The sequence below is a fragment of the Gopherus evgoodei genome, chromosome 3 (assembly GCF_007399415.2).
Source record: "Gopherus evgoodei ecotype Sinaloan lineage chromosome 3, rGopEvg1_v1.p, whole genome shotgun sequence".
Taxonomy (NCBI): domain Eukaryota; kingdom Metazoa; phylum Chordata; order Testudines; family Testudinidae; genus Gopherus; species Gopherus evgoodei.
Window position 1 is genome coordinate 123,180,846 of NC_044324.1, and position 15,995 is coordinate 123,196,840.

Below are 15,995 nucleotides of genomic sequence, written 5' to 3' on the forward strand. Positions count from 1 at the left end.
CATACAGGCAGAATGAGGCACAGTCCCCTGTGTGTAAGTTTATTCTTCCAGTTAGAGGGGTGGGGAAGGAAGAAAAACTACCGATGGGTAAAAATGGTGGTCAATAACTTTGAGTGAAATAACAGATGTAAAGAGAGCCATCCTACAGCAAAAAAAACTTCAGGGCTAGACTTCAAAGAGAAACTGCTGAACTTCAGTTCATTTGCAAGTTTGATACCATCAGCTCAGGTTTAAACAAAGCCTGTGAATGGCTTGCCAACTACGAAAGCAATTTCTCCTGCCTGGGCGTTCACACCTCAACGGCTAGAAGAGGGCCTCACCCTCCTTGATTGAACTAATCTCGTTATCTCCAGACTGGTTCTTACCTGCATATTTATACCTGCCTCTGGACATTTCCATTACACGAAGTGGGTATTCACCCATGAAAGCTCATGCTCCAATACATTTGTTGGTCTATAAGGTGCCACAGGACTCTTGGTGCTTTTTACAGATCCAGACTAACACTGCTACCCCTCCGATACTTCTCACCTCTTTGACATTCTCATCGTGTTCTAAATCTTTGCATCCCAGTGGATGTCCTGAAGTGTCCCATCATGCAACAAATCACTCACTGCTTCTTGAGCGATATTATTCATCAGTACAACACCACTTCTAACCAAGAAAATGAAGATATGTTGTGATTCATGTTCCCATATCTGTCAGATTACAGCAAAATGCATTTTAAATATTCTCTGCCAGTTGAGCCTCAAGACGTGCGTCACAGGGCAGGAGTTAGGGAGAGGTTGAGCTCTCCAACAGAGGATTCAGGAATGCTTGTATCATGTGCATGCTGCATGATGTAACATTTCTGAGGGGCTTGGCATTCCGGCTTATAGGAGTCCCTGTGCGTTCAGCAGCTGTCTCCTTAACTCTGCTTCAGCTGTTCACAAATGTAAAACTCAGTTGTGCTGTGTGCGTCTAGTACGTGCCTCTTAAACTGAACTTCTCGCATTTGGAATCCATGCACTGTGGCCAGCTCTCCGGCCAGTGGAAGGAGGTTTATGGTGTTGGGGCTGTTTTTTGTGAAAGCTACTTGAGTCTCGAGGCATGCAGTGAAGTTATCAAAGAAACCAGAGCAGCAATGACAAAAGCAGCCATCTGCAGGCTGTGTCGTCCCTTTGGGGGACACTATTAGTTAATCCATTCTTAAAGGCTGAAGATTTGCTTCTCTGGGTATGCAGAGTTTTCAGCCCAGATGCCATTATGTGGTATAAACTCAAATTCATCTTGGGTATTAAACCTCCAGTTCAGTGCAGTGCTGGGAGAGCACTTGGAGTTCAGTTCTGTCTTGTTCCATATCATTTCCTAGTGGAAACAGCAGTCTTTTAAAACATGCTCTCCTTATACAAAATAACACACAAGACCCAAACTCTGGTCTCTGTGGTACTCTAATCCAGTGGTCTTTGGCAGTAATACTTAGCACCAAGCCTCCTAATCCTCTTCCACTGTAGCTTCCAGACTCCAGGCCAAGCCCCGAAAGCAAAAGGGTCAATAAATCAGCACTCTAGGTCACATTCCCATTGTGCTGGCTTAAATTTGGTCAGACTCAATTCTGGCAGCTTGTCACAGTGTCCAGATTAACCGTGGCAGATGACTGTGAGCTCATCTGTGATGAAACAGGAGAGCTACACTGGTGGGGATGGGAAGCAGGAAGAGGACAAAAACGGAGAACAATAAAAAACCCAAACAAACCCAGGGCACCATAGCCGCACGTAATTAAGGACGGAATAAATTCCCACTGTGTAGGTTAGAAATTACAAGGGAAAGATATGAGAGAGAGAGAGAGAGAAGTTCATCTCCCAAACTTCTGGAGTATTTAAGATCAAAGGTCTTTATATGCAGTGCTTGCAAGAATCAAAAGGAGTCAGTGAATGTGTGTACGACCCCACGTTAACTTGTTTGAAGCCAGAGTCAGTGGAAGCCAAACTATTTGTGCTGCCTGCAAATAGCTTCCCAAAGAGAAACAGAGCAGGAAACTCCCACAATAACACTCACAATAGGAGTGAAAGGCCGGCCAAACGCAGCCGGTGACACGTGACAAGTGCGACCAGTGTGTCTCTGAGCAGCTGGAAGAAGATTTCAATCCTGGTAATTTTGTAAAAGGACATTTTTCAAAGGAGCCCAAAACTTGTCATAGCCACTCAATGCAGTATGTAATGACCAACATGCTTTGTATACAGAGAAACATCACATTTGTTAGACTGCACCTGTCTCACTGCTCTGGAAGTGTTTTAGAACTGATGATTATCTGCCTCTTTGCATGGATCCTTCTGTGCATGCTCTTGCAACTTGCTAAACATCACATCCCCTGCAGATGGCCGTGTTCAGACTGCACTAGTAGAACCAACGTGGCTAGTTCCATGTTGGCTGTGGTGGGGTGGGAACAAAAATAACAACTTGATGTTTGTTTCCACTGAGAAAGTTTTGACCTGCTTAAAGAACCATTGCTATGGAAACATAATGAGAAGATAATTGAATGGAACCTCTTTGCCTTCTATCTCTTTACACTGATGCCAGGAAGGTCAGAACCTTGTAGCCTTGCTTTCCCTTCAGGTCCATGCAAATTTGATAAGAAACTAAAGGCCCATTTTCCTCCTCTATGCTAGCCCCGTTAGATAAATTACCTTGTGTTCAGTCGGTAACAGTTATAAAGATGTCAGTTTTCACACTGATTGTGACTTGGCCCTATATAATACATACAGATAACCAAATGGCCTTCCAAAGGAGCATGCAAAGGCTTTTGTGTTGGTTTAGTCAGCAACCCAAATGTGAATAATATTTTTAGGTCCAAAATCACATCCTGAACCATCCAGTCCAAAAGGGTTGTAAATAGTTATTGACTAGAGTTAAGAGGGCCAGTATCAATTTATTGAAGATCATAATGGTTGGTTTCATTTTTTGGACTGCATTGGACATCTGTGGATTTTACGTCCCATAAATAAGATGTGGCCATGTTTTAAAGCTTACCTGCATTTATAATGTTTAAGGTAAAATAAAAGCCGGTCAGAATCACTTCATTCTCTGCTCCTCTGTTATGATTTGTTTTGAGAATGATGGGCTTTTGAAAGCCAACTTCACATTCATAAAAGCAGCACATGATGTCATTTGTTTCCCTTTCCAATTCTGTAATAGTCCAGCTCAGGGCTATTTCACATCTCCGGGCACATATGGACTGTGTCTTGTAAAATCAGCCACTGTGTATGCAAGGTAAGCCCTGGTGCTTTCCTATCTAAGAACAAAATCAGCTCACAGTTAATAGGGAAAATTGTAGCCTACCTAGTTTAATAGAGCTGTAAAAAAGCTCATTTTCTAAGTAGATATTTTGTTCAACTAGCCTGTGTTGATCTCTGGTCATAGGGGGATGTCTTGGTGGCACAACCTCTAGGGCAGTGGTGGGCAATGGCCCATCAGGGTAGTCCGCTGGTCGGCTGCAAGATAGTTCGTTTACATTTGCGTGGCCACGCCCAGCTCCAAGTGGTTGTGGTTTGCTGTTCCCAGCCAATGGGAGCTGTGGGAAGCAGCGTTGACCGCAGAGACGTGCTGGCCACCACTTCCCGCAGCTTCCATTGGCCAGGAACGGCAAACCACAGCCACTGGGAACTGCGGACGGCTGTGCAAATGTAAACTAACTGTCTGGTGGCCTGCCAACAGATTACCCTGACTGGCTACGAGTGACCCGCAGGCCGCAGGTTGCCCATCACTGCTCTAGGGCTTGAAAAGAAGGGCATGGAATGTGCAAACAGATAGGTATAGATATAGTATTGCCATCTGCTGCAGTTTAATAACAGGATAAGTCCTGGTGGTAGCTTTGGTACAGCTGGTGTTTCCATGATATGTTTAAAACTCTATGTACGCAAGACATAAATCCGTTGGAGCATATCATTTCTGCAAAACAGGTATGTAGCAAACATGTTCTTTGCATCCAAAGAGTAGCCTTCATTTTTAACCTATTCTGAGGCAGGTTTTAATTTGTTTCCACGTCTCAGGCCCACAGGGTCTTAAAAATAGGCCTAGGAATGGTTTTGAAATTATGAGATTCACAGATAGAAGTTTAGAAACATCCAGAACTTTATCTTACATAGGATTGGAAAATACTTCTATAAGAAGAGCTCTGTGTAAGCTCAAAAGATTGTTTCTCTCTTCAACAGAAGCTGGTCCAATAAAAGATAGTACCTCACCCACCCTGTCTCTCCTCTTTGTGGAATATACTTGGCAATATATCCTTCTTGTCTGAAGCTAGATCCATAGATTTCTCAGGTATATGCTGTGACAGAATACATTTCATATGGAAGCTGACTAATGAAGTTGTACATCAGAGCACAACAAAACTGAAGGCCTCCTCAGTAGAGTAATGGCATTTGGCTGCCTTTCAGACATGCAGTGCTGAAACTTCTGCCAAGTATCACTGCATCATTAACTTTCAGTACAAGTTATCAGTCTATGAATGGAAGAACACAAATCACTTTCAGCGCACGTTCACAGAGGAGGTGCAGCTTTAACACAGTAAGGAAGTATATTTGGCAAATCAAACACAAACCATCTCTGAGGGCTTATGGAATCTTTCACCATACATGTAAGAAGTAAAACAATTGGTGTTTTTATATCCTTGGTAATAAATAAATAAATAAATCAAAGTTGTCTGGGAGAACTTACAGGCAAGTGCCTTGTCTTATTGGATACTCTACTTTTCCATCTTGTAAGATAAGCTGTTAGTATTTTCAAGGTCAGCCCAGAGATGGAAGACTTCAGAATTAGAGAATGCATTAAATGACGAATGGACATGTTTGACCTTCTACCTAAGTATTATCTCTTTGCTTTGTCTGGTGCCAGGAATTTGCATCCTAGGACAATACTCAGTATCTTTCCCCCCCTTCTCCCCAAGTCAGAGTTACAAATTAGATATTGGCCTGCTTGGTATGGACATCTCCCCTCCGTCACTATATCTAGCCCAGGAACATCCAAAGATTGCTGCTGCAAGGCTTTGGTAGTTGATATGAAGTGAGTTGGTGGGCCAGTCCCTAGTGAACAGATGCCCACATCACCAACACCACACCTGGTACATACTTGCATCCCGGTTGGCAGCTTTGGCGGTGAAGAAGAGGAGTAATATAGATTTGGAGGCTGAACAACCCTCTCGCCACAAGAAATGGTCTCTCTGGCTCAAGGCAGAGCTGCCATGGTGTAGCAGCATGGAGAAGCTTTCATGGCTCGGCCTCCGGTGTTCCTGTTCTGATAATAAATAGGACTTCGTTTTCCAGGGATGTCAGTTTGGCACCTTCCATGAGCACTGAATTCACTAAAGTATTTGCTGGATGCTGAAGTCCATGCAAAGAAAGCAAAAAGGTAACAAGGTTAGTTCTTTTATCAGAGAGGCTGAAAGCCAAGTTCTGATGTTGCGCTCATAGAAAGATCTGTGTGCTTTATGTTTGGGATCGAGGAATGAGTGAGTGATGCTGTTTAGGAAATGCCACTGCCATTGTTACATTAGAAATCCATTAGCAATTGAAGTCAATGGGAGTTTTGTCACTGACTTCAGTGAGGCTAGTATTTCATTCAGAATCTAAAGGGACTGAACTTTCCTCCTGTGCCTGTTGTTCAAGCTCTTTCCTGAGAACCAAATATTTGACTGCAAGTGCTGTGAGCCACCTAGTTATTTAATTTTTCTCCCTAGAAGTTGTCCCATCCAAGAGTAAACTTCATCAGCAAGGATATCAACAAATGCCCCCTTCCACCTGGTGCAGTCCAAATCTGGAATGTGGTTGCATCAGCTGGTTTGCCGTTTGTGCCGGATTACATTTCTAATCAGACTGAAGTAGAAAGGAGATGGCATTTCACAGCTCTGCTGTGCCAGCCTCTCTTTGCTCGGATGAATTACTGAATCAAAACTAAACTTCATGCTGTCTCATTTTCCCTTTAATGATGTCTTTTCAAATTGATGAGCATGATTTTCATGCTTACAAAATGCTACCCTGTAATTGCTTGGATTGTTTACGTTGTGAATTGGTATGAAACAAACAAAAGTTTTCTGTCAGAGGTTTTCTGAATTGATCAAAAACTCTGTGGTGCCCTCTGCTGGGAACCCAAGAAAATGCAGAAGAGCATGGGAAATTCAGACAAAAAGGAAATACAGAAGAACCTCAGAGTTGCAAAGATTAGAGTTACGAACTGGCCAGTCAACCATACAGCTCGTTTGGAAAGGATGCAGTCAAGCAGCACGCACGCACACATGCACATACGCAAATATAATACAGTACAGTACAATGTTAAATGTAAACTGCTTAAAAAGGGGGGAAGGAGTTTAAAGAAAGACATTTAAGATGTTTTAAAGCAGCATTTTTTTTCTGCATAGCGAAGTTTCAAAGCTGTGTTAAGTCAATGTTCAGTTATAAACTTTTGAAAGAACAACCATAACATTTTGTTCACAGTTACGAACAACTTCCATTCCTGAGGTGTTTGTAGTTCTGAGGTTCTACTGTAAGTAGAAACAATGGGGAGTACTTATGGCACCTTAGAGACTAACACCTTTATTTGGGCATAAGCTTTTTTGGGCTAAAACCCACTTCATCAGATGCATGGAGTGGAAAATACAGTAGGAAGATATATATACATAGTACATGAAAAGATGGTGGTTGCAAACCCATGAAAGCTTATGCCCAAAATAAATTTTAGTCTCTAAGGTGCCACAAGGACTCCTTGTTCTTTTTGCTGATACAGACTAACATGGCTACCATTCTGAATGCTGTACATAGAGTATGCCATGTACTGTATACAAACCTTGGTTTGTAAAACTGGGGGTGGAGGGGATTGTTTTTGTGGCTTTTTTCATAGATTGAAATATGCATGTTTTTATTTGCATAGATACAACATAGGCATTGTATTATCAGGCATTATTGTATAATATAATGTAATAGAGCACTATGCACACATAATCACACTAATAATGGCCTGCACTGAGTGTGTGATCCAAAGGCCATTGAAGCCAACAGAAATATTTTCATTGACCTAAATGGGCTTTGCTTCAGATGCCTAGATAGAGATTTTCATCTGAAGATTTCAGAGAACTTTGCAAAGTTCAGTAACTATTATTCATGGACTTAAAAACTAAGCAAATGAGAGTTACTCATTGCTTTGGCTGATATTCTTACATAATATGGGCTAAAAAGTAAGTCCTTTTAGCTGGATTTTAAGTGAGGAAGTAATAGTAAAGCACATGCTGGGAGTTAGGAGAATGACTTATGATCAGCTTTGCCGCAGACATCCTGTGTGATCTGAGGCAAACACTTAGCTTTTCCGTGCCTTGGTTTCTCATCTGTAAAGTCAGGGAAATGCTAGTTCCCTCTCTCACAATGGTATGGTGAGGGTTTAATTAATGAGTACAGTAAAAGCTGTGTTATTCAGCTCTGTGCTAACTGGAAAGTTCTCTAAACCAGCATTTCTGATCTTCATAGAAAGTCTGCTGTACAGTCTGTTTGGTGCAGGGCCGACAGGCTCCCCACCTGGATTCACGCGGCTCCCTGCAAGCGGCTACCTGTACTGGCTGCTCCTAGGCCGAGGTGCAGCAGGCAGCTCTGTGTGCTTCCTCTGCCCAGGTGCTGCCCTTGCAGCTCTCATTGGCCGTCATTCCCGGCCAATGGGAGCTGGAGAGCCAGCGCTTGGGGTGGGGCGGGGACAGTGTGCAGGGTCTCCGTAGCAGTTTCTCCACCTAGGAGCAGCCAGGACAGGTTGCCGCTTGCGTGAAGCCACCTGAGGTGAGTGCCCCCTGGTTCCGGCACCCTGAGGCCCCTCCTGCATCCCAACCCCCTGTCCAGAGCCCCCTCCCGCTTCCAAACTTCCTTCCAGAGCCTGCATCCTCTCCTGTGCCCCAGCCCCGCACCCCCTCCCACACCCAAATTCCTTCCCTCTTGGTTAACCGGCACCCCCTATCTCCCCAACATGCCAGATAAAACAGCTTTTACTGTAGTTATAAAGCATTTTGTGCTCGTAAAATGAAAGGCGCTATAGAAGTGCAAAGAGTTATATGTACTGTCATTTAAACAACTTAACAGTCTAAATGAATACAGGATCACAGACATACAGCTTCTAAACTAGTCAGAATGCTACTTTATTATTATATAGAAGAAGAAAAATATGTGAATCGGGATCCTTATGATCCCTTAGACGTAATTGTGGGGCTTTAAATGCATATTTGTCTGTCTTGGTCAAAAAACTTGTTTCAGGGTTTTCAAAGAGGAACTGAGTTAATGTGGTCAAACTATTGCGATCAGAGCTGAGAGACTGTCAAAAGCTACATTTAGAAGAAAAAGAAGGGAAAATATTTGCTGATGCATTCGCTTGAAACCACAATTTACCATAATCAGAGAGCTCCCAGGAGGCGTGAGAACTCTGCAATAATTAGTCCATTTTTCTTTTGTGTTCTAGGCTTTCCCTTCATAAATCAAGCTCTGAAGAAAGCTCTGTAGGTCAGTATGTTTCATTTCATGTTTCCCTCTGTTTAATTCTTACATCTCTTTAAAGTTTTGTGTATGTTGGGTGCGATTATCAGAAATGCTGAGTACTGACAATCCTAACTGAAGTTTGTGGAAGTTTTGGGGGAGGGGTACACCTTTGAAAAATGAGGTGCAGCATCTACAAGTGGCAGACAGGTCCAGTCCAGCTAATACTGTCATTTTGTAAATATGCAACTTGTGAGTTGCAAATCCTAGAATGTTAGATCATTGCTGGTTTGTCCATTTGCCTTCTTCAAGCCACCTCCCGCACTAACTTTCAAATCGTTAGGCATAATTTGCCAGCCTCTTTCCCTTAATTTTTGAGATACTTCATATTGTTTTTAAATGATGTATTTGTATTTCAAAGCTTATTTTTCAGACTGCCGTCTTGTACCTGGAACTAGCTCTGGTACTCATTAGCTACAGCTATAAAATCCTGAGGTTTTTGCTGAGGGTTTTTGGTTTTTATTCCTTCTGAGGCTACCTACACCCGATTTAAACCGAGAAAGCTAGAAAACAAATAAATGGCAGGAGTCACAGAATAACTAAAGAGAATAAAAAACAAAATGCTGCAAAGATACTGCAAGGCTTGATAGAAACAATTAAATGTCAACAAGAACACAAAAGGATCTGTGTTTTATAATTCAGAAAATGCCTCTTGGTAACTTATCTCAATTCTCCACAATCATCCTTGATGCCAAAGAATGTACATTTATTTTAGATAGCTAGATTAGCTCAATTCTTGTACTGATCAAATTCAGAAAATGAGAAAAATTGGGGAATTTTTCTTTCTTGGTAAAGTTACATGCTGAAGTTTTCAAAGAGGAAAATCTAATTTTTGTATTAATGTTCCTTTCCTGTACATTTTTCTTAAGGGAAAGCAGACTGGAAAAAGAAGAATAAGTATTTTTGGCAGAATTTCCGAAAGAATCAGAAAGGAATAATGAGACAGACTTCAAAAGGTAAAGCCTTTAAGGATACAGTGCACTAAAAACGAGTCTCTGTAGCTCCTTAAAGTCTAAGAAACAAGTCTTACAAAACTAAATCAGCATTATAGTAATTTAGCAAATGTGGATCTATGTAGGTCTAATCTGCTAGATAAATACGATCAGATTTGGTCCATTGTGACTTCAGCTCAGGGGTGGGCAAACTCTTTGGCCCAAGGGCCACATCTGGGAATAGAAATTGTATGGTGGGCCATGAATGCTCACAAAATTGGCGGTTGTGTGCGGGAGGGGGTGAGGGCTCTGGTTGGGGATGAGAGCTCTGGGGTGGGGCCAGAAATAAGGAGTTCAGGGTGCAGGAGAGGGCTCCAGGCTGGAGCAGGTGGTTGGGGTGCAGGAAGGGGTGCAGGCTCCGGCTGGGGGTGTGGGCCCTGGGGTAGGGCTAGGGAATGATGGTTTGGGGTGCAGGAGGGTGCTGTGGACTGGGATTGAGGGGTTCAGAGGGTGGGAGAGGGATCAGGGCTGGGACAGGGGTTGGGACATGGGGAGAGGCTCAGGTTCCAAGCGGCACTTACTCAAGCGGCTCCCAGAAACAGCAGCATGTCCCCCTCTCTGGCTCCTAAGCAGAGGCGTGGCCAGGTGGCTCTGCACCCTGCCCTGTCCACAGGCCCCACCCCTGCAGCTCCCATTGGAGCACCGTAGGGGGCCGTTGGAGTGCAGAGGAGCTGGAGCGGGGCCATGCTGCAGCCTCTGGGAGCTGCATGGTGCAGCCCCCAACCCTGCACCGGGGCTGGATCAGTGCAAGCCCCAGAACCCGTTCGCGGGCCAGCTTAAAACTGCTCATGGGCTGTAGTTTGCCCACCCCTGCTTTAGCTACACTCAAAAGATGAGTTATCAGCAGTATTCTGTTAGGCCTCAATCCTGCAAGGTTCTGGGTGGCCTGTTAAAGTCAATGGGAGAGATAAGAGTGCTCTATTAGTGGAAGATGTATGTCTAAATGCACTATAATAATATGAAAATATCGGCATGAAATCCTGGGGAATGGGAAAGGCATGTCTTCAACTATAACATCTGAGCCCCTTTTTTTGCTCCAAGGCTGTGCTTTGATGCTTCTTGATCTCTTGTTTGCTCACTTTGGCCTAACCCAGCTTATTTGAGGGAGGTTGTGGCTAATAACAGTTTGGAGGCTCAGAATGTGCTTACTATTGCAAATAGAGAGATTTTCAATTGAAGCTGGGTTGAAAAAGCTGTACGTTTAAGATAGGTTGCATCTGGCATGTAAATAGGAGGGCTAAAGATACTTGTATTTATTGGTTACACTTGCTATGATTTATTCTTATGGCTGACAGGTTTGTTTAAGGACTAGTTAGCAAAAGACTCCACCCTGCTTTGGCTCTGCAGTACCTTCTCCAATTTGCTTTAAGGCTGAGCTCAGCATGGGTCTGCATAGTGCCCGTTGCAAGCATAAAAAGGATGAAAGAGTATCTCCCTGAAAATGAAAACACACAAGATGAATCCACCAGTTAGGTTATCGGGGCTCCTTCCCCGGTTCGGCTCCAAGTGGACACTGAGCGTAGCTCTGTACTGTCTTAAAGAGTCACGCAAGTGCAGTGATGCTGTAGCGCAAATGTGAAGAGCAGGAAGGTGCTTGTAAATGCACTCTCTCCTGGTTGGATCATTCTGTTGCAGGCAGATGCCTCCCCAAACTGCTGAACAGGCACAACGAATGTAGTGAAAGTATGTTAAAGATGACAGGACTCTGATTAGGATGTAAAAATGTTTAGAAGTGACTTGTCAAGGCAGGTTGCTCCCTTTACTGCTCTGGCCACTTTCAAATGTAATCGCAATCAGTGGTATGTATACACCTATACACATGATGATTTTGGCTGCATCTGCTTTCTTCTTACCAAACTCTGCTGATTTCAACGCACACAGTAGGATGTTTATTGTAGGCAAGGGGCACCGACCTCCATCACTGTGGAGGAATAAGGCTGCCCTCCTTCCTGTATTTTCCAAGGAACAAAAAGTGGCAACCTGCAGGTACATCACTGTGTTACGCAGCGTCCCTCTGCCTGATGCAGTATCAGTCACGAAGTTGTGACAACCACAGTTTTCTCCTACACAGATCAAATTGTGGTGTATGGGGAGAGTTCATCCAGCCTAGCCTGACCCAATTGGGAACTGGGTTCTGGAACTGAAGTAGCATCGCCAATGCTTGTTTCCAAACACTCACCTTTCGGTGCTGAGTCGTTTTATGTGTGTGTTGCATCTCTTTGTTTCTTCTTCAGGAGAGGATGTTGGTTATGTGGCAAGTGAGATCACAATGAGCGATGAGGAACGGATCCAGCTGATGATGATGGTGAAAGAGAAGATGATCACCATTGAGGAAGCACTTGCTAGGGTATGAGATGCATATAGTTACCCATGATTCGTTCTGTCCCAGCTTCCTCTGGGGAGGATGCCCTGTATCCTGTCATCTGTTGGTCCTAGCAGGGTGTTTTTCTGAATAGTGCAGTGTTGTGCAAAAAACAAAGTGGTGGTCCACAGGATCTCTGTGGAGTGTGATAGTGCTGGCACTTTATCATAAGGTCACGAGGCTGACTCCACAGTAAAGGCTGAGGCTGCACTTTCAAACTAAACCTCTATTTTCAAACACTTCTAACCTTGTTCAAGAAACAAGTCTCCTTTTTGGTACAAAATTTCTTATGCTTTCAAGCCCAGCGTAATATGTAGTTCTGAATGAGGACCAGTGCCTTAGTCATGTTTGAAAAAGAATTAAGCTGAGATATCAGTTACAATACTAAATGCCAAGCATGCATAGCATAGTCAATTTCACTAACTTCAGAAAAATACCCCAGGCTGTAAAATGCACCGGTCTGAGACATTCAAAGGTTTGGATTTATGACTATGCCCATTAAGCGAAGGAAAATATGATGAATAGTTTAGATTCTGAAGTCTGACTGAACATCATAAAACAATTCTATGTAAGCTCTAAAGAGGGTAGACTCTTGATGCATGTGGTGAAAGCTAATCACATGGCTGCAAGTAATTGAGTCATCATTGTTTTCTTATCCGAACTTCCATCACAGCCACATCATTCACTATCCTTTCTCATTGTGTAGTGTCAAAATTCAGGTCTGATTTACACCTACAACTTCCATAGACCTAACCACTGCCTGTTGAGGGGGTGGCTTTACTACAGTGAAAGAAAAAACATCTTCCATCAAGTGTCTACACTACAGTGGCGTAGCTGCAGCTGTGCCACTGTAGCGCTTGTAGTGTAGCTACACCCGCAAATTGTGATTCCCTTGTGCCAGGGATATCTTGAATTTTATTTGCCTGTGAGGGTCTCTGCGCATTCATAGCAATGTATAAATAATATAGACTCTGCAGTGTTTTATAAAATAATAAAACCAATAGTTTTATCATATGCTAAATGGAGACAGAGTAGATGTATCAGTGCATCTTTAAATAAATCTATTCTAAGTATCACTCACATGAAGTTAAGACTATTTCAAAAGCTTTCAGGCTGTCTGAGCTAAGGGAGCTTATTCCCTGTGTTAGAGGACAGCCTGCAACTGTTCAACAGGGAAAGAGCTTGCAGAAATGTACACTGAAGTTCCCCCATCTGCGTACTGAGCAAGCCCAGTGCTGGTTAGTTTTTAATACCACATTCAGGCTAGCACTGTAAATAGCCATCTAACCATCTCGCTTCAATTGCAGATAAGCGTAAGATTTCATCTGATGTTCCCTCCCCACGGTACCTTTCTGGATTGCACATTGTCCATGTCAGGCTTTGCAGTTTTTATCTGTTCTTGCTAGAATGTGCTTATTCATTAGCTGTTGTCATGCTGCTCAGGGCTACACATACACTTTGATCTGGGGGTGTAATTCCCAGCTCAAGAAGACATACCTGCACTAGCTCTGGTCCAGATAGCCCATAAAAATAGAGTGTAGCCACGGCAGCATGACAGCGAGAGGGGCTAGCCATGGCTTAGCTCTATATTTAGCGTCCCAGCTCAATCAGAGCTAGCATGGGTATATCTCCTAGAGTGGGAATTTCTCCATTTTTGTTCTTAGACAGAAGATGATTTGTTTTGTTCAAGTTTCATGAAAATCTGTTCAGCCATTTTGGGGGACTTGCCATTAAAATTAAGGCAGATGCTTTTTTTCACAAAATGCACTGGCTGACATGAACTTTTCTTTGCAATTTTTTTTTAAGATGGAATGCCCAAGAAATGTAATATATATATGTTAATGTAGCGTTAAGGTTGACATTTGCATAAGAGCCAAGAAATTCATTTTTCAGATTGCCACAGCAATAACATTGTCTCTTTGTGCAAATACGTGATCACACAACATACATAATATTTGGTGTTATAGCATGTATGTGCAGCTTAGATTATGGGAAAGGGTGGAGTTTAAGCATAAAATGGTGCTTACTTACATTCTGTTTATTTACATACACTTCCTTGAGTTAGTGGCAAAAAAGATGATCCTTTATTTTATATTGTATGTATGCAGTGTTATAGCCATGTTCATCCCAGGATATTAGACGCACAAGGTAGGTGAGGTAATATCTGTTATTGGATCAACTTCTGTTAGTGAGAGAGACACAAGCTTTTGAGCTTACATAGTGCTCTTCTTTAGGTCTGGGCATGGTACTCAGAGCGTCACAAATAAATACAAGGGTGCACTGGACCCTGCTATAACCACTGATGCAAAAGCTGCAGATATCTCTCCACTGCTATGATGATCAATATCCCTTGCAACACACCTTTCAAAATCCATGGGTCCTACACATACCTATCACAGCATGTGGTGTACCTCATCCAGTACACTGATTGCTCCCATCAGGCATTGCACAAACTTTCCAAAAGGCTGGATGGTGGTGAGTTGCACACTGGGATACCTACCCATGGTGCGTGCAGTCTGCATCAATACAAGCCCTCCTGGTGAGTACACACACCACCAACACAATGAGACAAGTATTCACACGCACCAGCGATATATGAACTGGCAAGCAGCTGTATGTTAACGTAACTTAGGTCAACATAACTTTGTAGAGTAGACCTAGCCTCGGACACTCTGGTTACCTTCCCAGATCTTAAAAAGAGCTCTGTGAAGCTCCAAAGCTTGTCTTTCACCAGCAGGAAGTTGGTCCAGTAAAAGATATTACCTCCGCTACTTCTCTTTATATTGTATGCTGTTTGGCGAATAGGATGCCCCATTTGCTAACATGTATGAAATCGTATAAAAAAAATTAAGATTCCTAGTGTAACCTTAAACACTAACAAATTTCTCACTTTTTCTGCAACTAATTCTTTTTTTTGCATTGTTTTTTGTGTGTAATAATAAAGTATAATATGCATTATGCTTGTAGTAGCACTTCTTCCCTCTAGTGGCCTGAATTACTAGCAATAGAATGTACATCAGTGGTTTTATCTGGTTTCCCTTAACAAATTTAGGTCTTGATCCAAAACCCCTACAAGTCAATGACAGTCTTTCCACTGATGTCAATGGGCTTTAATCAAAACTGTAAACCAGGAACTGAGAATGTTTAGGGACCTAATTTTCAACCTGAATTTGATGGCTACAAGCTTATATACATCTGTTTATCTCTGCAAATGCCACACTTGTACACACAAATAGTTACTGAAGTGTGCAACTTCCAGATTTGCTAGGGGACCATTCTCATGTTGCACACACAACAGATGCAAACAAAATGCTTGTGTCCAACTTCAGTGTCCACTTTGACTATTTGACCCATTAGGAGTTGGTTCTTTTCTGTGTATTATACTTTTTATTATGAAACAATAGAGATAATCATTAGTTTTAAATTTTAAAAAGCTGAATCTCAAACTTCCATCCCTAGATCACTTTCTTTGTAACGGAGGTACAAAGACTACTTTGAGTTAACCTATGCAGTGCAAAGTGTTTCTTTAAAAAGGAATGTGTAATTTGCATCTTGGGAGGCCACAATTCATCAGTTAAAATATACAGTGTTCCAGATCACTTCCTCCTTTGATTAGTGTCATTACCTCAAAACTTTTTTTCCATTCTAATGTAATTAGAGGATTAAAACAAGAAATGAACTGCAGAAGTTCTGTTTTTCCCATCTTTACAACAGCGTGGACAGAAACTGAAAGTGACTGTTTGTTGCTCAACAATGGGTTTATGCAGATCTCATAGTTCGGTGTCCATTGAGTAACATTTCTTTTGTTCTTTCATTTCAGCTGAAGGAATATGAGGCCCAGCACAGGCAGTCAGGCATCATAGACTCTACAGATTGGCCTGATGGCTCGTACCCGACATTTGACGGGTCTTCCAATTGTAATGTGAGTACCTGTCTCTGTGATCACTACCCTAATGCTACAAACCTTTTATTGATATCCAGAAATATTCCACCTCACCAGAATGATTTAGTCACACCACCTTTTAGTGTCATGGGATACAGTGCTTCTGTCGTCTCACCATCAGGAGGTCTTCAGTATTGATTGAAATTCTCAGAGTCCAAAGTCTAAGC

At 42.6% G+C, this 15,995-nt stretch overlaps 1 protein-coding gene across 1 annotated transcript in view; it reads left to right on the forward strand.

Annotated features, from left to right (window-relative positions):
* Nucleotides 1–15,995, forward strand: part of SASH1 (SAM and SH3 domain containing 1) — a 178,009-nt gene that overhangs the window by 82,997 nt on the left and 79,017 nt on the right. The window contains 4 exon segments of the mRNA XM_030556531.1: nucleotides 8,458–8,498; nucleotides 9,401–9,487; nucleotides 11,758–11,870; nucleotides 15,706–15,807. Coding sequence (XP_030412391.1) covers nucleotides 8,458–8,498; nucleotides 9,401–9,487; nucleotides 11,758–11,870; nucleotides 15,706–15,807 — 343 coding nt within the window.